The sequence below is a fragment of the Eulemur rufifrons genome, chromosome 4 (assembly GCF_041146395.1).
Source record: "Eulemur rufifrons isolate Redbay chromosome 4, OSU_ERuf_1, whole genome shotgun sequence".
NCBI lineage: Eukaryota > Metazoa > Chordata > Mammalia > Primates > Lemuridae > Eulemur > Eulemur rufifrons.
The window spans coordinates 78,123,574-78,150,217 of record NC_090986.1 but is presented as its reverse complement, the minus strand read 5'-3'; the positions used below and the strand labels follow the sequence as shown (position 1 = coordinate 78,150,217).

The following is a 26,644-nucleotide window of genomic DNA, read 5'->3' as shown; positions in this document are numbered from 1 at the left end:
CTTTTGTTTTAGGTATGTCTCTTGCACACAATCCATAGCCAGATTTTGTTCCTTATTTAATCTGATAGGCTGTGCATTTTAATGTTGAGTTTAGATAATTTATTCCAACTGTGGTTATTGAGATATTAGTATTATTTTACACTTCCCATTTACCATCTTTTTTCTTTTTTGTCTCCTTTCTTGCCTTCTTTTGGATTTTTCAAGTTTTCTTTATTCCCTTTCTCTCCAGTGGTTTGGCAGTTATATCATCTATTTCCTTTTCTTTTAGTAGATTACACTTAAATTTTTAAAATACATACTTGACTTAATGAAGTCTAATGTTAATATCTTTCACCACCTTCTCAACAATAGAAAGACCTTAAGAACTTTAACTGTGATCTCATTCTCACATCTTTCATGTTATTGCTGTTCAGAATTTTAGTTCCACTTTTTTTGAAACAACTTTGCTGATGTATAGTTGACAATAATAAAATGGACCCGTTTAAAGTGTAAAATGTGATATATTTTAACATGTGTACACATCTCACCACAATCAATATAATAAACATCCACTTTGTTTTCAACCCCCCCAATTGGCTATTACTAGTTTATACAGCAAATGCATATTAGTTTGCCCAGATATCTTTATTATTTATTTATTTGCTCTCCACGGTTTCTTTCACCTTACTCTTTCATCCAGGTAATTTCTTTTTTTTGAATGAAAATCTGGTCCCTCTTCTGGGGAAAAGTCCCCATGAGAGTGATAGGTCACTATGTCATTACCCTCGGATACAAAAGAGACAACACGTGTCTGGTTTGATGCTGAAACAATTTCTGAAAATGTAGGTGAAAGTCAGAAATAAATGTGTCGGGACTGGAAGGCAGGCCACAGGCCAACAACTCAATCAACCACACAGATGCCTTTCCTCATTTAATAATGTGTTCAACAAATATTTGTTAAACATCTGCTATGTGCCACGTAATGTTCCAGTCTTGGAATTTAATGATGACTAAGGCAGACAAGGAACTTAATCATTATAATGGGAGGCAGACTACAAAAAACAAACATTGTACATTGATCAATGCTAAACTTTGTGAAGGAAGTCAGTGATGCCATGGGGGTATGACAGGGTGATATGCAAAGATACAGGTGGTCAGGGAAGGCTCGTGGAAGGGTGCACCTGGGCTGCAGTGCCTGGTTAATGCTAAGCCAGCCGTCGTGGGGTAGGGGTGAGGGGAAGCAGCAGCACAAATGAGCTGGAGCAGGGGGTGCTTACCCACATCCGCACGTCAGGCAGTGTGGGACTGTGGGGTGCAGAACGGGCCAGGACTGGGTCTCTGGGTCTCTGACGGCCGGTCTCGGCTCAGGGGTGAATCGTGGCTGTTGCAGAGCAAGCCTTTTGCAGCCGGTCGGTCTCACAGGCACAGTTGGTGCTTGTGGGCGATCAGCACAGGTCACATCTCAGGAAAGGACATCTGCAGACATGGCTTGGTCGTCAGGTTTGACAGCCGTGCCCAGATATGCCCGTGCAGATTTATCACATGTGAGACTCCTCAAGCCAAAGTCCACAGTGAGATGGGGCTGGGTGCAACCTTGGCCGCCTCTCCTTGTTTTGTGCTGTGTGCCGCCGTGGGACTCGAACCAGTGGCTGCCTGACAGCTGAGGAGGGGGCTCCACCTTCTCGGGGACCTGTGTTGCTGGAAAACTGGAGACGAAGATTTCAGGAGTCACGTGGTGAGGGGTGTGACGGGAATGAGAATAACTGAAGAAAACACTTCCTTTCTACAAGTACTAACCCACGCCCCTCTCCCACGTGAACCCGATGCTTCCTGATGGTGCATTTGAGCAAGCACTGCAGATCCCACGTTCTCTCAGGATCCAGCGCTCGCTTTTAGCACCATCAGCTGTCACGCACGCATTCTGCAGGAAGATGTCACCCTCCTCACCTGGTTGCCAGCGCTGCTACCTCTCAGCCCTAGGTCCCCGGAGAGCAGCCGCGAATCCCCTCCCGTCTGATAACGGCATCTGGGGATTCTTGTGTTCTCTGGCGGCTCCTCGTTCAGCTTGCTTGGGCTCTGCCTCGAGTTGGCCCATTTTTTTAACTTAGTTGCCTCTTATTTGTGGTTAAAATGCCTGAAATGATTTGACACGTCCAGAGGCTTTTAATCACTTCAGTAATTCGGGAGCAGACACGCTGTGAGGGCTGCAGCCCGGGGCAGGTGACTCCTCTGAGCGGGAGGAGCAGAGGCCCTGGGCACAGGCTTCCTGCCTCCCCAGCCCGAGGCCACAGATTCCCGTGGGGAGGCTGCTGGGCCACGTGAGCACAAGCAGCAAAGGCAGCAGGTTTCTAAGGCAAGGGCAGGGGTGGGGAAAAGATCAGGCAAGATGTTCGCTTTCAGGGGAAGGGGGTGGCTAAGATTTAGAAATGGGGGACAAACGCATGCCACCCTGAAGGTCGGCTCAGCCTCAGGCCCGGCTGCCTGGGGTCTGGGTTGAGCAGGACTACCGGGCCGAGGCCCAGGCCCAGGGGGAAAGGCCGAGTGTGCCCAGGGGGCAGGAGGGGGTGGCCTCGGGGTGCAGTGCACTGTCCTCCCCGCCTCTCATCTTCTCAAGGCCTCCATGGAGACTGGTCTGATGTCAGCAGGTGGTCAGCTGAGTCCTAGACGCAGACCCGAGGCTCAGCCCTGTCCTGCTGGAAATCGGAGCTGGCCAAGGTGAGTGGATGACCGGGGAACGAGCTCAGGCTCAGCGTCTCCAAAGAGGACACTGTCCCCCTCAACCCTGGGACAGGGGCCGGTTCCCCTCAGTTACTGGGGACGTTCTGCTGCAGGGAAGCAGCCTCACTCACATCCTTCTGTAACTCCCAAGCTTCCGGAAGACTAAAGATTTCAGAGTTTTCATGTCAGGCTACCCCTTCCCTTAGAGGAAAGTCAATCCCCTACGGGGCAGGGGACACTGGACACTTGTCGGGCTGGAACTCTGCCCTGAGCCCTGTCACCACTGTCACCGCTGTCCCCATGCTCCAGCCACGCCACAGTCCTCCCCTCCCAGAACAGGCTGAGCCCTCCACCTCCGGCTCTAGCTCCCTCCTTCCTCCACCTGCCAGGTGAACGCCATGGGAGCCGGGCTCAGAGCATGTTTCCCTCCCAGCTTCCTTCCTGATTGTCCCCCAAAGAATCTGCTCTTACATCTTTACAATTAAGACCTATTTTATAAGTACTTAAACGGCTTGTCTCCCTTGTATTTCTTAGTCCCTGCTGCAGCCCTGGCAGTGCAGCTGGAACCAGCCTAGAAATCCACGTTGAATGAATAAATTAAGGACCGACATAGGAAACGGCCTCCTGTTAGAGTGAGTCTTCTGAGAGGCCCTTCGAGGGCAAGATTCGTATCTGATCTCCGGAGGTGGTGACGTGTGCCTCTCTGGGGGGCAGCCCGCCTCTTGTGACCCCCGCTATTAAAAGATCGCCAGCAGAGTGTTCTGTAGATCTCCTATTTACTGTAAATACTCAACCCAGGTAAGGAAAATCCCTCTGCATAGTTCTGCTAGTTAAATTCCACCCTAAACAAAACTAACAGAACACAGCCATTCCTGTCTTAAGTAGGAACAGCTAATGCCATTAGAAATTAAGAAAAAAAAAAAGAATCCTCTGTCTTTACAGACTAATAAATGAAACCTGCTTCCGAAGACCACCCATGGTTCTAGAAAAAGTGGTTTTGCTAGTAAATTTTGAAAATTCAAGTCTTCTAGAGAGGCTAATTTGAAAGCAGCCATAAATCACACCAATTCAGATGCCACTGGTGGTTTATGAAATGACCCGACGCTGGCCCGCTCTGTCTCTGGGGCAGAAACCTTTCCACCCTCCTTGGGCTGAAACCTGACATAGCTCATGCTGCTGCGAACTGTTGCCTTGATTCGGCACAATTGCATGTCTGTAATCACACACCAGGTCTTACTGAAATTTGTTTAATATTAAGATTTTGGAAATTCTCAGGCCCCTGTTTAGTTTCCAGATGACTGAATGATAAATTTAAGCTGTATTTACATACCTCATTGGGGGCCAAATTTGTTTTTAAGAAATCAGACAATACCTTCTCAGGTTAAAATGGGACAAATTCAGAGCAAGTAGCCAACGGCATAGATACCTTAATAGTGGTTATAATGAAAATATAACCACATAAAATATAATGAAAATATAAAATGCTGTTGATATTACAACAGAATACTCCAGACCTCCTGTGAGACCCTCATAAGCTTTGAGTTATTTTTCACAGAGAGTTGATGGATTTATGGTGCACAGCTCAACCGGTCTCCACGGACACCAGGAAAGTCCAGGTGAGGGGAGGGGCCGGGGCGTGGGCGGAGGTGTGGGGAGGGGGAGGAAGTCACTGTCCTTCCCTCAGAGAATTCAGTGTCATTTAACAGCAGGGCCCTCCCCCCCCCACCCCCCAACCCCCGCTGAGAAAGCATGGCGTCACTTAATGTTCAAAAAAGTTTTTTTCCAGGAAGTTTAAAGTCCTTTCTCAAAATCTAATAATAGCCTTCAAAGCCTTACTGAGGGGAAGGAAGGACAGGAAGGAAGAGGTTGAGAAAGAAGAAAAAAGAGAATCATGGTGGCCGTTGTTGCTCTGTGGAAGTTCCTGCCGTCCTTGCTCCGGCCCTCCCCACCCCCGCAGGAGGACACCCCGCTGACCTCCAGAAGGAAGAAATACGAAACTACTTTTTCTTTAGTTTCTTCTCTCTTTGTGTCATAAAATGAAGGGAAAAAAATGAAGAGACCATGACAAAATCTTGATACCGAAGCATCTCAAGGTCCCATGGAGTCCCTTTCAGTAGCTTGACATGCCTGAGAGACATGACTAGGCCACTAGGACGGGTTTCAAGTCACCCTCAGAAAGCTTGAGGGGCCGAGAGGTTCTATCCCAAGGGGCAGAGCTTTGCACGACCCTCACGTGGACTTCTGGCAAGAACAAAAACATAGCTACATCCACAAAATCAATCACTTTCTTACGGGACATATACATAAGAATACCAGGTAACAATTTTATTCACAAATAAAAAAAGGCATTACAAAACTATTTGTATAGGAAAATGATAATTTACAAATTTATAAATTCCAGTATGCAAAATAGTAATGGTGACATCTAAATTGATTCAAGCTATCTTAAAGTAACAATGGATATTTTTCCTTTCCTTTTATTTTAATAACAAAATGAACACTTTCTCTAAGGTAGAAAAACCTATATTTGAAAAATATATTCCCTATACACATTGGAAAACCCATGACTTTACTTGGTTGCTCTCGAAATCCTTGTCTCATTCTTGTCAAGGAGCTTCTTCAGCGTGAAAAGCCACAGTGATTATTTTATGCCCACTGGGCCGTGCGAATTACCCACGCTGATTTCCTGACATCAGCGCTCTGGAGGCTGAGTTTATTGAGTGTTGCTGGATATTCCAACAATGTGAAATGCAAAGTGAATTTTTTGCCTCAAATATTTACAAAGAATGTAAAATATTAACACTGTGGTGTGTTTCTAGAGTAGGTGGTGGTAAAATGTCTTCAGTCTTGATACAAGTAACCCCGGATTTTTCGAACAGCAGTATCAAATGAAATCAATTTTCAACCCTAAGCATTTCTCTACCCATCAAAAGTGATGTTTCAGGATTTGGGGCCAAAGTCTCATTCCCATCAATCTGGCTTTCTCCAGCAAGCGATTGTCTTTGAAGTTAATCAGGGCTCTGCATATGGAAAGTATATTCACGTTACACAAAGGAACACAACCCTGGCCTACTTTGATCATCCCTCTGTCATAACAGAAGTGATCGGTTTGCAAACAATGGCACATATGTGAATTACAGTGAAGTCACTCGAGGAAACTCTACTTGTATTTTCATAGCTGTCTTGTGATCAAATCCTAAATATTTTACGTGGGTGTCCTAAAGGCAATTCTCATAAGACTTGGTGACTACCAAAGCTTAGGAACCACTGGTTTATGCTAAAAAAAAGGAAAAGAAAAAAGAAAAAGTCATTCGATTACTGGGCACTAGGTAGATGTGCAGGATTGTGGGTTGCCATGAGACACGCTAAATTCCTGTTTCAGGTAAGGGAACTGAGGTCATGAGAAGTGCCAGGCACAGGCAAGCTAGTATCCACATACCGGAACTTAAAGCCATGAATAGGGAAAAGGCCACATGGAAGAGGCTCATCCAGGTATTCCAATGTCTTGCAAAGAGAGAAAACCATGGTGAATAAGTGAGAAAATAAAAATGTTCTAGGAAATATTGGTTAATTTCAGTATTCAGTTTAAATGTTAGGTAAAAGACATTAATTTGGGCCGGGCAATTCCCAAACAAAATATCTTAGTGCACTCTAACATACCGATATTCAAAAGTCTATTTCTTTTTTAAGTATTAATATAAAGGTGTATTAATAACAGTAAGCAGTTAAAAGACAAGGGCCAGATTTGATCATGTAGGTTCAAGCAGGGAAAAAAAAAATCCTGCTCAATTAAGTCTTCTCCAGGGCGTGAAGATTAAGAGCAAATGAGCCGTTCCCTGCTTCATGACTGCACTGGGTTAATTTCTTAGCCCCAGAGACAATTCTAGTGCCGAAATTACCAAGGTGGTAGGTGACGGAGCACCTTAACAGAAGCAGCACCGTCCTCCTGAATCCAACATTATTGGCTAAAATAGGAGATCACGTGCTAACTAATCTTACAAGACTGGAGAGAACAATACAAATGTCACGGTCAAACTACACCATGGCAGTTACAGGCTGTTCACCTAACCCCCCGCCCCAAATTGTGCGTTTTCTCCTGGTTCTAATATGTAGAGTATTCTCACTGAAGACTACTTCATTAGTAGGGGACGTGATATGCTGTGATTTCTAAAGTCTTTAGTATAAGATACAATGCAAATAAAAGATCAATATGTTCATGAATACCACTTTTCTATAAAAGAAATTCTGGCTCTTCTAAGCTCAGGTACAGGGACAGCTGTAACAATGTTTCTATATTAACTAGTTTTCACATAAATATGCTAACCTTTGCATACAAGCCTCTAGGATATGTGCATTGAGTGGTTTTTAACTCAGGGCGACGGGCCTCCCTTTCCCGGCAACATTCCCTAAGCCGGGCCCGTCTCGCTGCCGGCACCGGCAGATGTTCATGAGACAGAGGCTGAGGGTAGAAGAGGTGCTTCTAGAAAGAAATTGTTCTCCTCTGACTCCTACTTAGGTCAGTTAACTTCATCTAATAAACCCAAGGTTTAGGCAGGCAATATGAAGTCAATTCTAACCACCTAAGCTAATCAGTTTAGATGATGAGAAAGTGACCTTTTCATATAGAAACACTCACTTTGAAACCCATTCCACATAAAAACTACGGTCATGAATCTGACATTTCATAGGTTATATGAAACTTTTCTGGAAGGAAAATGTACATGAAAATTTATACTCTGGGTCTTCAGTCTCACAAAACCACATTCACCATGAAAACAAGCACGAATGCATTTCTGTTTCTTGTTATAGGTCCGCAGTCTTATAGGCTGCAAATTCAACCCCTCGGTCTTTGAAGTCACTATTGTAGAGAGAAGGTTCTAGTATAGAAAAGACACAAAGTATCATGAGTCTGCCTGGAGTCTTCTTATTATTCACAGAGGTTTCAGCTTACTGTTGGCCTGGCACAGAAGCAACTGGTTGAAAGGCTTAACATGCCATCAGTTTGGTTCGGATTTGTTTTTTCCCCAGAAGCTGTGCTTGGTGCAGACTATGCTTAGTCCATAAGCCTCACGGAGGAGGGTCCTTTGGGCTCCAGGCACACGCGTCTACTGCAGAGACAGGCAAGTTCTTTAAGCTTCCTAAAACAGAAACAAAAGGAAAGCTGTAAAAACAATACCTTACAAACTAAACCTGCTAAATTGTAATTGTAAAAAATTATTGTGCATAACTTTTACTAATAGTATACATGAATTTAATAACATATGGACAAGAAACTCATTCAACAGTATCCAAACATCCAGGTACCCATGTACTCTGAGAGTTAACAACTCATAGTCACCCAGTATTTGCAAAGATGCTAATGTAACCCATAATAATCATGATGTATTAACAATTCTTTTGCTGATTTTCACCCTCATTCAAACATTTAAAGCTTGCCTCTTCTGTGTTGTGCTCCTTTAATACATTTGTAGGTAAAGATTTTAGGATTCTTCATCCCTTTTTCCAAAGAACAAAGATAACTAATGGTTAGTGCCATTCTTTACCTGCCAATTTAGTCTTTGAATGTAAAACTTACATTAAACTATTAAAGAACATTTAGAAATAGTTGGGAATGAGATTTCTCTTACAATGCCCTCCCTGGAATAGTCACGATCTTCATGGGGCAAATATTCTCAGCACAGTGGAGCTGGTAGACTTGTCCTTATCACAAAGGGCCTGGATCTCAGGGAGGGAGGGGGCATCAGACCACTGAACATCACTGGAAGTGGGTAAAACCTTAATTTCACGCATTAACCCTCACTGCCTTACCACATATTTGGCATTGGTGACATATCAGATAAGTTTATGCAAAAAAATGTTTCTAGGTCTAAGGAAATTATCTAGAAATGAAAGTTTCTGAAATACTTTCAATAATAGGATATGGTTTTATCAAACATGTTGGTCAACTGACGTGATAGTAATGATCATATTACCCCTCCTATGAGAGGCAAATTATCTCATTTTGCCAACAAGGAAAAAGCAGAGATTTCAATAGATTGAGAAGGTAGAACCCAGGTCCTCTAGTATCTCTTCTAACCTTCTTTGTTCATGTCAACATTTAAAATGTTACTTAAAAAACAACCTCAAGAAAAGCTTTTCCTGTAAATAAACAGGCTGGCTTCATCTTCCCAAATACTTCAGTTCTGTTGCCTTCTAGGGAGATGTGTATGGGAAGAATTTGATTAAAATTGAGTCACAGAGACTAAAGAAGGCTCTTACACCTATTTGCTTTATCCTGAACCATAACTATCATCATCAGATTCTGGGTGGTCTTAAACCACCCACGAGGAAACTGGTGTGTGAAAATACAGTTTTTGGAAACAAATGCATCATGCATTGAAATCACAGTCTCACACCAAGTAAAGACAAAGTGGTGTTGTGGCTTTAGCCGCTCCTTATACATCCCCTAAGCAGACACACAGCGTTTTCCTGAACTACGAATGAGCCCATGTCACAGAGCCAAGCTAACTAGACATGAACTTGTGGAATAGTTAGTAACCATAATAGTGAGCTGCTGAAATAAAATTCTTTATGAGAAGTAAATGTGTTCCCTACCTTGAAAAATCAGCCTGTTGGGGGAAATGTGAATTGCTTTTTAGAAGTTAGTAGATTGGAAAACAAAACAGAACAAAACTAGTTGAGTTAAACACTTGGCTGACCCCTGAAATAAAGAAGAGAATGTAGCCCCCAGAGTCTGCAGTTGCTGCTGTCTCCTGTTTTCTTTTGAAGATTAAGATTCATTCACTACCTCTCACAGATCAGTAAGTAAACACAACTAAAGAGAAAGTGGTTTTCAGGATCTGGAAAAGATTCTCTCTTAAAATGGGCTCATTATTTATTGTTTTTAATTGCAGGACAAAAATTGAAATGGTTTACATTTTAACAATTCTTTTTCTGAATTCAGAATGTCATACTTAGATTTACCTAAATTGTCTAATAATTACAAGATAACATTCTCGAAAAGCTAATAAAAACCTTTCATTAATAAATTACACTGTGCAACTTGAATGTAACATTTTCGCATCAGATTCATTTTAGATGTAATTACAACTTTCTTTTCATAATGATTTGAGTTGAAAGTGTCTTTACATAGATGACAATTACCTTGACTGTCTTTGAAAAGGAACGAATATGTCACTGATGCCAATTTTGTATACTGAAATATGTTTAAAATTTTTTACATTCATATGTCTGTGATAACAGTGCTTATAAACCCTACCCCAATCCCACCACCTATATAAACAGAAAAAGGGAGAGAATGAGTTGGTTCTGGTATGACTTGGTATCAAGATGTTTCATTCTTTGGTCTCAGCAGTTTATATCACAGACTTGGGACAAGCTGCCAAATTAGGGTGAGTGGTAATGCTACTTACTGACAAGACTGAAAAACTGTCGTTAATCAGCTGGTGGCACAGGTACTCAGTTACTCAGACTTTCCCCTGACGACAGACATGCAGCACCTGTCTGACAGGTGTGGGTGAAAGTAACCCAACTAGCGTAGCTGGCAGGGCATCCATCCGATTCCTCCGTTGCTGAAGGGGTGGGAGCCACCCCCATCCCATTTTCTGCACCCTCTCACCCCTCACCCCGAGCGGGTGCTCTGCTGCTGTGTAGGACTTGTGACCTGACTCAGACTGCGGGGCACTCTCAGCCCCCGAATTTTGTGGGGCACAGTCCATTCTTGAGACTTATATACTCAACCAGACTAATTAAATCTTTTCTTATTTACTATCATAAAAATTTTACAAATTACAGGATGGCTCAAAAGAACAAGATCAGTAAACAATCTTTCCTGGCTCCAAGCGGAGCTCAGAGGTGTGTATTCTACAGTTTCTAAACTGCCTAATTTGTTTGTTTTTCCTCCCTTTACTTTATCTCTTCTACATTTTCGCTATTTTGGGAACAAAACCAACATTTCCCCCCCAAAAGCTGACAAATGTTTTCTCTATAGAATTCTCTATAAATTCTCTAGAGAATTTTTTCGTAGTTAAAAAAGCAAGTATTGCAGACTTAGAGCAACACATAACCTACGTACTGATCTTGAAAGGAACACATCTGCATTTACGTTTTGACTTTAGACTAAGTTTCTGATTGAATGAGGCAAGGACACAGAATCTCACAGTGGCCCCACTCAGGAGCAGGTATGGCGCTGTCCCTCAGCACCCAAGGCCCCGACAGGGCCGGCGGGACAAGAGGCAGAGCCAGGCTGTCTGTGCAGGGGAGGGGCTGGGGGCCTGGGGCTGGTCTGTAGCTGTGACTCCGCCCTTTATAGTCAAGGCTGACACCATTTTTCCAGAAGAACTTATACTAACAGTATATGCACTTCCATTTAAGGAAATGCTTGTAAACTTTAAGTCAAATTCAGCAAAGGCTGTGTGCTCACCTGGAGGAGAAAGCAGGGAGCCGGGGCCCACTTGTCCCTGAAGCCTTGTTGCCACCAGCTTTGCGGCACTCCAGAAAACCCCTCTCCACAGTTGCCGCCTCCCCCCCCACCCCGACCTGATTTTAAACTCTTCCACCTGGGAGGGGTTCAGGGCGCCAATCAATTTCCACCCAAATTGACCAATTAGCCAAAGCAGAGCGATCCACACAACAGCAGTAAATGAGGATGGAGGGGAAGGAGTAGCTGTAGGAGACCTCAATTCGAATCACCTTGGCAGTGAATGGATTGGACATGAGGCTATCACAGGAAAAAATGAAGGTCAGGACTCGTTGGAGACGCTCCGGTAACCAACTCCTGCCTCTGCACCAGGGAGGGGGCAGCAGGCGCTGTGCTAAGCAGGTGGATGTACAGAGAAGAGGAAAAGAAGGCAGCTCCCGTTAAGGTCTTATAGATGAGCTGTTAGAAAAGAAGACTCTTGACATTTATTTTAAAACATATTCTACAACATAAAAGAAATTATGAAACATGGAAAATCTCATCAGGTTCCCCGAAATTTTATGGTAGGAAGAAAGCTCCAGTAAGTCAATGTTCACGCTGACATCAGCCACTGCCTTACCTGGAGAGACGTGTGCGCGGGCAGGTTAATGACAGCGCCACTCTCCTGACCTGGCTGGCTTCTAGTCAGCGCGCCCTGAGTTAGTGCCGGTTCTCTCGGCGTGGTGTCGTATCCAGATAAATCAGTAGTTTCTGTAAAGTTTTCAGAACGAGCTTGAATTGGAACAGCCCCACCAACCAAATCCTGACTACTATTTGAATCCAAAGATGTTGAGCTTTCATTTTCTGGATTGAGAGAATTAACGTCTTCTCCGGTGAGTTCGGGATAAGAGTCACAAAAAGAGATGTTGTCGCCGCCAATGGGATTCTGCATCAGAGGCCAGGCGTCCGAAAACTCGCCGCAGACGGACCTGGAGAGGGACCCGAAGAAAGCCGGCATCGCCTCCCCGACGGGGCCTGCGCTTCTGCACACACGTTCAAAAGATGTGTAAGTGTTCTGCGGGGAGAAAGGACACTTCCACAAAGCAGCACATCGGCCACAATTTTAAGTCTTCTAGATGAAATAGCAATTTACTAAGTCAGAATTCTACTGCTTCCTATTGTGATAAACTTGCCTCAATAAATCAAATTACTCCATTTACTTTAAAACTGAATTTTCACACCTACTTCTAATGAATATAGTTATACTGAATCTGATGTCTCAAACATGCAGTTTCCTGGGTCTTAACTGAGTTTCCTTGACTGCTGTTCTAACATTCTAAAACACTATGTCATGAGTACATGGCATGTTAAAAATTACTTAGAGATGACAGAGATCACAAATCACAAATAGAAGACAAAAATAAAATTAATGGGCAGTAAAGTATAAAGAATGTTAAACTGGATATTAGCCACCTTGGGAGACCTGCCTAATTCTCAGCAAAGAGTTACCCCCTCCAATATCTGGAATGTCATTAATAATACTTAAAAAGAGATGTCCCCATAGTTTCACATGAAAATTGGCAAATCAGTCGCGTGCATATTTGCGCAGGGGCATATGAAGTTACTGATTAGAAGGACCCGGTTACCTGTCCTGCAGTGTGGCCGCAGAATGCATCCCGCAGCCAAGAGCCGCCCGCTCGGCGCCGCAGGCCTCGTCGCAGCACAAGGACGGGATCAAGTGCACAGGCCCTGGGGAGCCAGCAGAGCGTGAGCACAGTGCCTTTCGCAGGAACTTTCTCTCTAATCTCAGTTAGACATGGTTCTTCTTGGAAATTTAGCTATTCCCCTTTGGGTGATGTTTTGGGGGCAAAGGGGCATGAGGTTCTCTTCTTTCTTATTTAAAAAAATGGCGAACCACTTATATGAGATACCTAGAATAGACAAGCTCAGACACACATGTAGAACAGGCGTTGCCAGAAGCTGGGGGGGAGGAGGAGGAGGAGGAGCTGTCTAATGGGTACAGAGTCTCAGTTTGGGAAGATGAAAAGTCCCGGAGACGAACGGTGGTGACGGTTGCACAGCAACGAGAATGTACTTAATGCCACTGGACCGAGCACTTAAAAATGGTTCAAATGGTAAATTTTATGCCATATGTATTTTACCACAATAAAAAAAATGACGAAAAGTAATCAAGCTGTCTGTGAAAGGGAATACGAAGGAGACTCGGGCATTGCCGATGACAGGAGGAAGAGGACGACTGTCCTGTCGAATGTCCAGCAACACAGACAAGAACATAAAAAGTCTGAATCCTTTAACTCGATATACAGACATACCATTTCTTTTTATTGCTAGGGATGTAACTTGAGGAATACGTAGATATGTGCATAAACTTTACAAACCATTATGCTCACTGAAGTCATATATATTTTTCTTATGAAGATAATACAAGCTTACTGAAGAAAAAAATAAACAACATAGAGATTAGATTATGAAATTTAAAAATAACTCTTTCCCAATCTTATAAGCTGTAAATAAACCCTGTCAACATTTTAGTGAACAACCTTCTAGACTTCTCACTCTATATGCATATATATATACATATAATTCTGATTTTATAAAACCATATGCATATAAAACACACAGACACAAAGACACACATAGAGAGAGAGAGGAAAAGACTTTAAGAAATAATACATTTACATATATGTATATATGTTTGTGTATCCAAACTTTCCATGAGGAATTTCTCTTTACTTTTTAGTGAAAAAAAAACATTGTGAAACTAATATCTCCCTTTTTAAAAATGAATGTCAAACACTGAGATGCGATTGCAAGCCGGTGCTAAGCAGGGCAGACACCTGGCATCCTGCATCACAGTCCTCCCGCAGCACGGCCTCTGGCCTGGGTTGTCTGCGTGTACACCGCCTGACTGCCGTGAGCTCTCCTGGGGCCACTGCCACTTACAAACCTGTCCTGCTCACTATGGGATATTTCCAAATTATTTAAAAGCAAAAGCTACTGTAGAAATGCCTTGTAGAAATGGCTGACTCTAGGGAAAGTACAAGATGAGCCTGGAACTTCTTTTGATGCCAGAAAGTAAGAAAGGGCTAGAAGAATAATGAGGACATGTCATAACGACACATGAGCTGCCAGCCTGAAGGGACATCCTCTGGCCACACCTGGGGGCATTTGAACATTAAAATAAACAACGATGCCAAAGGGTTGCAACACACTGAATGCAGTCCACAGGTCTAAACTAATTAAAGCAAATAAATAAATGGAGAAGGAGGGGAGGTTCCTTCTTACCATAGGAAGCCAACTAATGAACGTGGAAAGAAGGATGGAATTAGAACACCAGCATTTGTTAACTACCATGGCATTGACTGATCCAGATAAGAACCACCAGAGGTGCTAAACTGCTGCATGAAAATGTGGGGAGTAGCAGGACACGTACTAAGCATCTCCCCACAAGATATTTATTAATTATCAAGAGAGCAATAATAATTTTACAGTAGAGAAACCTGGCAGACGCCACCTTAACTAAGTGACTGTAGTCAACCTGACAAGGCCTGGGACAGATGGACGCCCACGCCTCCTGACACAGTGCCCCGAGAAGTACACAGCATCCCTCTCCAGGTATTTCTGAATCTCATCCTAAAGGAAACATCAGACAAACTCAAACTGAGGTCATCCTACAAAGCTCCTGGCCTGTCCTTTCAAAAATATCAACGTCATGAAACACAAAGAAAGATTAAGAAACTATTCCAGAGCAAGAGACCAAAGAGATTGGACAACTAAGTGTAAGAGTGTTTCTAGGATTTTCTTTTGCTATGAAGGACATTAGTTAAGAAAATCTAAATATGCTCTGTATGTTGTATAACAGCATTGAATTAATGCTAATTTCCTGATTTTAATCATCGTGCTGGTGTTATGTAAGAGAATTTTCTTGTTCTTAGAAAACGAACACTGAAGTATTAAGGGGTAAAGGGACGTCATATCAGCAACTGATTTTTAAATAGCCAGTCAAAGAATGTATGTGCATGGACCACGCCGACACGGGAGGGGGCAAAGCAAACGTGCAAATGGGTAAAGGATACGTGGAATTCTTTGCTCTGCTCTTTCAACATTTCTGTAGGTCTGAAATCACGTCAAAATAAAAAGCTAAAAAAAAAGGCACTGACAGTAGGAAGGAAGAGCTCCAAAGGACACGCCACACTGCACCGGCATGAGCGCAGGGGTCCTCCCCGGAGCCAATGCGCTGTGAGCAGGGCCTGCAACAAGACCCCCTGTGTGTTCCTCTTTCCTTTCAGACCCAGGCGAAGATGAGGCAGAGTTTACGCAAAGCTGTGTTTCCTTAATTAGAGTCCATTCCTGCCTACTCTGAGTCTAGTGACAGTGTCCCTGGTACAGGATCTAGGAAAAGGTGATGTCTGGGGCGTTTTAAGGACCACACAGTTACTGTCAATAGCGGTCTGACAGTCTATTATTTTCGTAGGCAAAGGCAAAACTAGATCCACACACACACAGAAAGTCTTGTAGTCCAGTCCTAAAATAGGAGATAATAATAATTACTAGAAAAAGAATTATGATGAAAATTTCTTATTCCATATAGCCATGCACCACAGAAGGGTGTTGCGGTCAATGATGGTGGTCCCGTAAGATTATAATACTGTATTTTTACTGTACCTTTTCTATGTTTAGATACAAATACTTACCATGGCGTTACAATGGCCTACAGTATTCAGCATAGTCACAGGCTGTACAGGTCTGTGGCCTAGGAGCCATCGGCCATACCATACAGCCTCGGTGTGTCGTAGGCTACACCATCTAGGCTTGTGTAAGTACATTCCATTAAGTTCACACAACGATGACATCACCTAACAACCCAACGGCCTCCTGACGCATTTTCATAATGTATCCCTGTCGGTAAGCAATGCACGGCTGCATGTGCAATATGAGACTGAAACACTCAATCCTGCAATTTCTTGAAAAAAAAGAAAACCTAGACAGTTCCAAGAAGATAAGTTAATCTAATTGGGATATATTGAACTTAAAACAAAGAATGGTTATGAGACAAAACGGTGCCATTATATTGCATTCACAGGTGATAACAGAAATGCCAAGTAACGGGGGAAAGGGGAGCAGGGCAGACTTCTTGGGAGAGTGGTTTGCCACGGGGACTCTAATGTGCAGAGGAGCTGAGGTCATAAGGTGGGGACGAGGGGACGTGTCAGGGTAGAAACCTGCAATGAGGACTATAAATTTGTGGCAAAGAAAGTTGGTATTATCTTTGCTCGTTATTGGCTCAAGTGAGAGACCAGTTTCCCTTTGAATTTCTTTCCTAAACTTTCATTTCTGTCAATAATCCATGAGGCCATTATGGTTTGTGGAAAACCTTGTCCGTAGACCTCTTACCTCCCTCTTCTTTAAGAAATTTTGAAAAAAAACAAACCATTAAAAGAGACACGTTCAGTTTGAATTGACCAGACGACAAAGGATCCAAACTCCTACACTGTAGACGGTTGGCATGACTTTAAATGAACTGATTCAAAACAAGAAAGGCAAACCTGCCCAAAAAGTTGCTGAGAAACTCTAGAATTTTAACAAGATGCTTATTTTCTTTTTAATACTTGAGAGATTATTCAAACACACTCAAACAACAGGGGACGGCGGAGAATCATTTAACAACATTAGCTTTAACCAGAAAACCAAGCACAGCGACCTCACTGTGAGCTGAGTGAAATAGGCACGATTCTTTGCACCGCAATTTCTGCAAGCCTCAGTTCTCCTAACGGGCCCTGCACGGCCGCACTCACCGCAGGTCTGGGCCGCGTCGCGGCGGCACTGGCAGCAGGCTCTGTGGGCATATTCGTTGAGCTGAGGTCTGTCGAAACATGACAGTTCAGAACCGTTGTACTGAATGTCCTGTGATCTCAGAGACCCTAAACGAGGGACGAGAATTCTGTCAGTGAACACAGTTTCCTCTGGAAGGGAGCTGCATTAACACCATAATGCAGATGGGTACCATTCTAGCATTTGTAAAGAAAAAGCCTGCTATCGTTGCAAAGTTTGGTTATTTCTTCTTACATGGGGAGGCACAAAGATGAAATAATTTGTTAAGGAAGTTCAAAATGCTTGATAACTAGAATCTATATAGAACTCTGGAAAATCAGCAAGAAAAAAAATCAAACAACCCCATTAAAAAGTGGGCAAAGGACATGAACAGAAACTTTTCAAAAGAATACAGACTAATGATCAACAAACACATGAAAAAATGCTCAATATCTCTAATCATCAGGGAAGTGCAAATCTAAACCACAATGAGATATTATGTAACTCCAGTGAGAATGGCTTTTATCAAAAAGTCCCAAAACAATAAATGTGGGTGTGGATGCGGAGAGGTAGGGACACTCTTACACTGCTGGTGGGACTGCAAACTAGAGCAACCTCTGTGGAAAGTAATATAGAGATACCTCAAAGAGCTACAGGTGGAACTACCATTTGATTCAGCAATCTCATTACTGGGCATCTACCCAAAGGAAAAAAAGACATTCTATAAAAAGACATCGGTACTCGAATGTTCATAGCAGCACAATTCACAATTGCAAAGATGTGGAAACAACCCAAGCGTCCATAAATACATGAGTGGATTAATAGAATGTGGTATATGTATACCATGGAGTTCTACTCAGCCACAAAAAGCAGAGTGAACTAGCACCTCTTGTATTATCCTGGATAGAGCGGGAGCCCATTCTATTAAGTGAAGTATCATAAAAATGGAAAAACAAGCACTGCATGTACTCACCATCAAATTGTTACTAACTGATCAACACTTATGTGCACATTTAGTAGTAACATTTATCGGGTGTCGGGGCAGGTGGGAGGGGGCAAGAGGGGATGGGTATATTCACACCTAATGGGTGCGGTGCACACCGTCTGGGGGATGAAGCTCTGACTTGGGTGGGCAAAGGCAATATATGTAACCTAAACATTTGTACCTCTGTAATATGCTGAAATAATAAAATTGAAAAAAAAAAGTTCAAAATGTAGGGTACTTATGTTGCCAGAACTCGGAACAATTTTTATTTTTGCCTGGTGGCACAGGGACATCACAGCTTTGTCAATCTCCCTTATAAAGTCCTGCCGCCCCGGTGAGGTCTACGGCTGATGCCTAAACAACACGGTTTGAACTGCGCGGTCCACTTGCACTTGGACTGTCTTCTGCCTCTGCCACCCCTGAGACAGCAAGACCAACCCCTCCCCTTCCTCCTCCTCCTCCTGCTCAGCCTTCTCAACGTGAAGATGACGAGGATGAAGACCTTTAAGATGATCCACTTCCACCCAACGAATAGTAAATATATTTTCTCTCCTGATGATTTTCTTAATAACATTTTCTTCTCTCTAGCTTACTTTATTGTAAGAATACAGTATATGATGCATATAACACACAAAACATGTATTAACTGATTGTTTATGTTATCGGTAAGGCTTCCAGTCAACAGTAGGCCATTAGTGGTTAAGATTTGGGGAGTCCAAGTGACGTGCGGATATTCCACCGCGCCCCAGGCCCCAAGTTGTTCAAGGGTCAGCCTCACTTTCATGTGCCCTCTGTCCTCAAACAGCTCGTCGACGCTTGTTTTAGCCAAGTCTCCTGCCGAACACATGCCTGACAATGATAATACATGCATTCCACCCAGATGCTAAGAAATATTTTCATATAACGAGCTCCAAACTTACAGCTGGGCTTTTTCTCCATGAACTGCCTCTTACAGTAGATGACGCAGAGAATGAGCAGGGCCAGCAGGACGGTGGCCAGGGCGCTGCAGATGACGGCAGCCAGGGCTGTGTCCCGTGGGCTGGAGGCCGTGGATGCAATCTTCACAAGGTTGACCTTGCTGGCACCTGCAACCACAGGAACAGGGTCAGCGTGCTCAGAACAGCCCAAGGGCACGCAACGCACACACTGAAGCCGGCGGGCACCGTTACCGGCAGGAATAAAACCCAAGAAAACCAGCGCAGTGTATTTTAGATTGGCTCGAGCACCCCCTCTGCCCCAGGGGATGCCTTTACTGTGACGTCTCCACCCTGCACCTGTGTGTTGATGTCCCTCTCCTCTTCCCGCAACACCACGGACACACGGCTCTCACACGTGGAGAAATCTGCCTTTCGGGCAGAGTTCTCTGCGAGTTGGGAGTCTGTCATCTTTACCTCTGTTTCCCCAGCACTCGGCACAGTGTCTGGCACACAGTAGGGGATTAATGCTTCTTATTTAATTCAAATTAGATATTGCCATTTTTAAGCAGACTGAACCCAAGTATGCTTGTTTGGGTAACTTTAGGGGAAAACAAGGATTTGGATCATTTACAATCTTATACTAGACCCCCAATTTTTGAGACAGCCTTAGCTGTTAAATTACTGAAAAACATCTAAGTTTTGGAGAAAAGACTAATATTGTTGTTACACTATGTACAGGTGGGCATAGATATGTACTACGAAAGTCAAGAAACAGCTGCTATTTTAGAGTATTGCTTTGTGGGTTCAGGACAGACTCTGAACCCCACGGCCTGGGTCATCTGTGCAAATGGAGGTAGTAACAGCACCTGCTCCTCTGGCTGCTGAGAGGATGGAATTAGTTAGCACGTAAAGCATGATAGGTAGGACAGGCTGTGCACCTAGTGCTGTGGCATCATTAGCTATTGCAATGATGATTACAATCAGCATTTTAATTATCCTTAGGGTACCTGGATGAACAAACGCATCTAAATCAGAAATCTATAACCAGTGGAGGCACAGCATATCCTATTTAACTAACCCTAAATGGATCTGAGAGAGACATGAACTTGGGAGGGGCAGGAAATCTAAATAGAGGGGCACGTGTGCCTTCTCTTCCCTGAGCAGATGCCCCAGTGAGCTCAGGTGGCCTCACTCGGCCCCCTGCAGTGGGTGCTGGGCCCTCAGCTCCCTGGAGCCTCTCAGCACGGGAGCCCTCCCTGCTACTGAGGGTAACTCCAGGCAGAAGTATGATGTGCGTCTCGCGTGTCATTTTAAATTGTCTAGAAACCAAATTTTAAAAGTAAAAAGAAACAGGTAAAATTAACTCTTCCCATCTATTTTAGTTAGCCAATATATCTTAAAATATTGCATTTCAACATATACTCATAAAAATTATTAATTATTTTGCATTCTCTGTTTTGTAGTAAGGTTTCAAGATCTGGTGCGATTTGACAAGGATACCCCATCTCAATTCGGACTGGCCGCAGTTCAGATGCTCAGCAGCCACATGTGGCTAATGGCGGCTGTAATGGACGTCGCAACTCTAGAGGACAAAGGTTTGTGTCTACACTGGTGCAACATAGCACCTAAGCGCCAGGAAACTTGCCATCTGGCGCCTACACTCCCCACCCTCAACAAGAGTGATCTCCACTGTATAACACTGAGAGTAGAACCAGAGGAAAGCATCTGCGTTAGTATTATTGCATCATAAAAATAGGATAATGAGAACTATCACGGTGGAGTACAAGTTTGGGTATTTCTAATCTCAACAATTCTAGGCCACAAAGACAAAAGTTTCTTACTGTCACCTGGGAAGGCACATAAGCTGTATGCTTTGGGCTTAGATGAATAGGGCTCATAAGCCAATGATACATTTTAAAGGGTATTTATTTGTAAACATGTTCAATGTTAATAAAATATGTCTTATAGCTATATGCAAATACTTACAATAATCAAACAGCTTACTAAAGATTCATCATACAGCAAGTTAAAAAAACTACATCTCTGACCTGACAGAGATCAAATCTGAATCTGAAACAGCCTCTATCAGCGGACAGGGTCACAAAAGGATGTATGAACACAGCACAGCTGTGAAAACACCGACAAACATACAACTGAATAGGAACTTGCATCCCGCGCAGGCTAAAATAGCAGGCCACGGTGCAGGGGAAGCAGCTTGGGAATGTAAGCATTATCTATTTGGACCAAATGGTCAAGTTGTGGGAAAATGTCATCTCATTTACACTTGTGCGGAAGGTGGTTCACTTTGGAGTGAGAAGAATTTCCCCTGCTTAAATTTACAGTCAAATAACCCAGCCCTACACATAGGAGTCTTTAGCAATAGCTGTCATCAAAATGAGGCGTAATACGTGATTTGAGCGGAAGACTCAGAAGTTCCTAATTGCTGTAAGTATTAAGTTAAGCTCATCAATGGAGACAGCACTGGACATTCAGAAAAACTCTAAGAACAGGGATTTTAGGTTAAAGTGGTATCATGATTCAAGTCCTTTAAGTTCTTACCGATTAAAATCCTTCTAAAAATTCATTAGTCAACTTATTTGCCTTAATATAAAAGGAACTGTGTCTAACTTATAAATAGGTTAGAATGTCCCCAAAGTGGGGATCTTGTTTTTAATGTGGTAGTTTGTAATTCAAGATTTATTTTCCCCAAACTAAACATGAAAGTCTTGTTAATACATATCTTTCCAAGGTAGGGCACTAAAACGGTAATTTCAATGACATCTAGTTGCCATAATAACATCAATTTTAAAGGAAAGCACATTCAATACGCTTCTCTACACATTTTCCCAGGCAGTGGCATCTAAAAATGAACAGGAAAAATACGCAAGTTTTACCTCTCAATTTCTGACACCTACATGGGAAAGGGCATCTTGTTAACTCAGACACTCTCAGAGAACCCTCGCGGGAAGCAGGACTCTGAACTTCAATCGCATTCCCGATTCTTGTTCATAGTACAAGTTCATCACAACATGGACAGCAGACAATCTTTTCTAAATAGGAAACGGGTTCATCACTTTTAGCTTTAATTGTCATAAAACAATGTAGAAATAAATATGGGAGCTAAGGGAGATTGGGCTGAATATCATTTAATTTTAGAACAGTGCAGAAACTCATTCACATAAGTTCCTGGTAAAAGCCTATTTTCTTATTGTTCTCTTTGACCTGTGCAGTTAAAAAAAATGGGGAGTGGTGCTGAGGGGGAGTTGCACTAGCTATATGAAGTGGCCTCCACTCTATTAAGTTTTGGTTAATAGGGATGTTGCTGGGAATTCCTCAAAAAAGGACTTATCTACTTCAAAATAAAAAGTATTGCTTTGTTGACCCGTGGCAGTGATATTGAAATTAAAGATTCTTTCTACCCACATGCCTTAACTAAATTCCCTGTCCATAGTTCAATGAGCATATTGAATGCCTGCAACAAATTTCACCCATACCTTATTAGGATTCCGACAGTACTTCTGAAGAATTGAGAATAGGAATGTCCACATTCTTTGGAAAGATTTTAACTTTTCCGGAATACAAAGGCACTTCTTACCTTAACCAATTAAGTTATTAAATTCCACTATCATGTTAGTACTACCCTTTGGCAATTTACTTCAGAGTGAAGTCTGTTTTCTTAGCTTAAATTTTACATTACATGCATTACACAGGTTCAGTTTTATATTACACATCTCCTTAGGAGTTCAACTCAGCTGAACAATTATGTACTGTGTGTCTATTATGAGTAAGACATCCTATGAGGCATTACATAATTTGAAGGAAAATCTGAATAGAAGAAGAAAAGAAAACAGAGGTCACTAGCAAAGTTTGGCAAGTGTTTTTATAAAGTCCAATCTGATTGTCTTTGGAGTAGATCGCGGTGCAGAAATCCACCTCTTCTCCCTACATCTCACCCCCTCAAGAGCTTCGAACGTAGCTGAGAGACGTGAGACACCTAGGGGGGGAGAGATCCATCTCACTGCACAGAGAGGAGCATCTCAGATGCTGCAAATGAGGAACCCATCTGCAGGCCACACCGGGGTCTAACACGGAACACTTGCTTCTGTAGACACGTGTGCACTTTCTTACGCGTGCATCTTGCTAACACACCCTCAGTGATTTCACCCTCCTAACTGAGTGAAGGGGTGAAAGTTCAACCAAGACTTTGAGTCACCCACTCAAGGGGACACAGCAAAGCGGAGATGGCTTGGGAACTGGAACCAGGTCCAGCAGACCGCACTGCTCCATGGCTGTGTGCAGCTTCGGAGAGAGTGAAATGTCCTGCCAGCTAACGATGAGGAAAATGTAGCTCATGTCTGTTTATGTACAGGGCACGCTCGCTTCCGCACGGAGAAACAGCCAGGCCACAGAGCATCACGGGACTTCCCAGACAGCACACCAGTCGGAGTGTGCACGGCAGCTGGTTCCAAAGGAGCTCATCTGCCCTAAGAGAAATGTCTGGGCCCCTTGGCCGGGCTCTGGACCTTGGTGTCTGCATAAGGAGCCACTCTGAGCAGGCATGGTGGCAGCGGGCATGCTGAGCAATGCCCAGGTGTCACTGAGGAGGGGAGGAGAGGACATTCTGGGGAGGTGACTGCAGATTAGAGAGAGAAATGGAAAAGGGCGCGCAAGGACTCTCACGTCTGGACTCTGCAGAGCTATAGTTCTGCTTTCTATTGATATCTACTTGTTTAACCTCTCCAACTTCCTAGTACGTGATGTTTAAAAACCTGCTAAACAAAAGATCCTTCTTCCCAGAGAATCCTAACAAAGGGCCCTGTTCAGGCAGGGCTGGCTTGGGAGGAAGGGAACCGGTACGGGTTTTACAGATGAAGAAGTCTATATGTATCTATAAATATTTTTTCATGTCAAACAACCATTAGGTGGCTGGATCTAGATTACAGTCCAGGTTTGTCTGATCCCAAAACTTATGTTCTTTTTTTTTTTTTTTTTAAAAAGTATGCTATGTTCTTTCCAACCATTTAGAGTAAAAAAATATACTATAGTGTGAAGGCTTATCAGTTCAAATTTTGTATAGACTAGTAGATTTTAGTTACTTAGCTAACATAGCAATATGGCTTGACCTAATTTAAAACACAAGTATGGCTTTAAAAATTCAACCTGTTTTATCCCCATGATTAAAAAGGCTACTGCATTTGATTACAGTGAAAAATAAACATATGACTTTTAAACTTTATTTTTTAAATGTTGTGTTTAAGGTCTATATGGTATAACTAGACGAGTATTAGATAAATATAGTAGGGAAGAGCAAACTGTAAATGAGCTAATTTTGCTTTCTATCAGGGCTTCCATTTTTAAGATTTCACTAGTGCTTTGTGTTTTCATCAGAGAGTTTAGCCCATGAAAATAATACATCTGGTTTCCTGCTGCATAACATCGCTTTGGCAACTCCAACACAATTGGAAATGCAAGAATTTTTACTTGTTGATGACTATGTTTTGACACATGCAATTCAGTTAGCATCCAGTATTGGAATATAAGCATACAATTTAGACATTTTGAACTATTTTTCACTAAAATATTTTATCTTTGACTTTTCTATTTGTTTCAAATAAACTACAATTCAATCCACTGGTTTCTGTGCTCTTCCACCACCTCTACCAACAACAAAAAGCCCAAATTGAATAAAGCCTTAACAAAATTAAAACCCGATGATGAATCTATTTCCAGTTATGTTCTTTAATAACACAAAATTATTAACAAAGAGCTCTTTGCGATCTTAACTGAGGCAAGGATATAGCTCTGGAGTGTAAGCTTTATCTTGTTAATCTAAACTGGTTAAACAAAAATATCTATGGTAACACTCAACATATGAATTCCAGATGTACCACAAAGGAGTCTGCCAACAAACAAAATAGCTGGACTTTTTTATCCACTTTATACCAACCACTCTGACACTGAATAAATGTTAAAAAGTAAGTCTTCATCATTTATGGTTTCTTCTTTTTTAATTTTTTTTTTTTTTTTTTTTTTTTTTTTTGAGACAGAGTCTCGCTTTGTCACCCTGGGTAGAGTGCAGCAACGTCATCACAGCTCGCTGCAACCTCAAACTCCTGGGCTCAAGCGGTCCTCTCGCCTCAGCCTTCCGAGTAGCTGGGACTACAGGCACGCCACACAGTGCCCGGCTAATTTTTCTATTTTTAGTAGAGATGGTCTTGAACTCCAGAGCTCAAGCAATCTTCCTGCCTTGGTCTCCCAGAGTGCTAGGATTACAGGTGTGAGCAATTGTGCCTGGACTTTTTTCATCTTTAGACTTTAGTCTTAGAACTATGGGTTTTTTTTCAATGACCAATAGAAATATTACCTCAAAGTGAGCTTTTTCTGTTTGCTCTTCTATCTATATCCATATCTGTTTTAAAAATTGGACTGATATTTTATTGCAGTAAAATATACATAAGACTTACCATTAGTAACATTGAGTATCTTCACAATGTTATGCAACCATCACCACTAATTCCAGAACATTTTCATCACCCAGAAGGAAACCCCACATATATTAAATAGTCACTCCTTTTTTCCCCTCCCTCCAGCCCCTGACAAGCACGAATCTCCCTTCTGTCACTACGGATTTGCCTATTCTGCATATTTCATATAAATGGATATACCATATCATGTGGCTTCTTTCACTTAGCACAATGTCTTCAAGGTTCATCCACGGTGTAGCATGTATCAGAACTTCATTTCTTTTTATGGCTGAATAATATTCCATCATATGGACATACCATATTTTGTTTATCCATTTGTCGGACGATAACATTTGGGTTTTTTCTGCTGCTATGAAACTTCATGTAAAATCTTTTTCCATATATTTTTAAACTTTCTACAAAGTTATATTACACTTATTCCACATTCTGTTAAAAGATACATGATTACAATTATACCAAAGCTTAAGTTAATTAATGTCAGTCAAAATATTTCCTGAGCAAGAGCTAAGAGTGGAGGGATGCAATGCTAGAGGAGCTGGTCAGGGCCAGCTCCCGTGGGATTTACCAGCTACCCCGAGGAGTTCGGATTCTACTCTAGGAATAACAGAAAGAACTCAGCAACATCAGAACACACATTCTTCGCCAGTGCACCCAGAACCTTCTCCAGGAAAGACCACATGTGAAGTCACAAAACAAGTCTCAACAAATCTGAAATGACTGAAATCACACAAAGTATCTCTTCCAATCACGAGAGAATAAACTCGTCTGTCCGGGCGATGAAAGGGTTACGCGAAGCAGATTAGCACTGACAGCTGCACAGGGCAGTGAATGCAGTTAATACCACCCGCTGTATACTTTAAAAAGGTTGAAATGGTACATTTTAAGGTATATATATTTCACCACAATAAAAACATGAAAGGCTAATAGGAAGTGACTTGGCGGTTCCCGGGGTGGAGGGTGACCAGCTGCGGATTCCACTCTACAAAGATCCCTGCCGGCTGAGTGGGGAGGGCAGGAGAGTGCCGCAGGCGTGAGGCTGCTGCGCTTGGGTGGAGGTTACAGCTGCGGAGATGCTGACAAGTGGCTCAGTCTGAGAACTGCTTGTCATGAGAGTAACCGGCTGTGCTGATGGACTGGGAGCCAGGTGCGAGGAAAGGTGGAAGCAAGGATAACGCCCGGGTTTTGGAGTCACACCACCGGCCACCCTGGTGCCATTTCTTAACTTACTGAGATGGTGAAAACTGGAGAGCCAGTGGGTTTGGTGAGGGGAGAGGGAGGAATAACAACTTCTGTTGTGAAATGCTAAGTTTGAGATACCTATTATCTACCC

The 26,644-nt window shown here is 42.8% G+C and overlaps 1 protein-coding gene across 1 annotated transcript in view; it reads right to left on the bottom strand.

Annotated features, from left to right (window-relative positions):
- Nucleotides 1-1,517: 1,517 nt before the first annotated feature.
- Nucleotides 1,518-26,644, bottom strand: part of TNFRSF19 (TNF receptor superfamily member 19) — a 70,279-nt gene continuing 45,152 nt past the window's right edge. The window contains exons 5-11 of the mRNA XM_069466959.1: nucleotides 18,833-18,997; nucleotides 16,912-17,037; nucleotides 12,742-12,844; nucleotides 11,719-12,138; nucleotides 7,769-7,835; nucleotides 1,927-2,055; nucleotides 1,518-1,685 (exon numbers count right to left, since the gene is read on the bottom strand). Coding sequence (XP_069323060.1) covers nucleotides 1,518-1,685; nucleotides 1,927-2,055; nucleotides 7,769-7,835; nucleotides 11,719-12,138; nucleotides 12,742-12,844; nucleotides 16,912-17,037; nucleotides 18,833-18,997 — 1,178 coding nt within the window. The remainder of the gene's footprint in view (nucleotides 1,686-1,926; nucleotides 2,056-7,768; nucleotides 7,836-11,718; nucleotides 12,139-12,741; nucleotides 12,845-16,911; nucleotides 17,038-18,832; nucleotides 18,998-26,644) is intronic.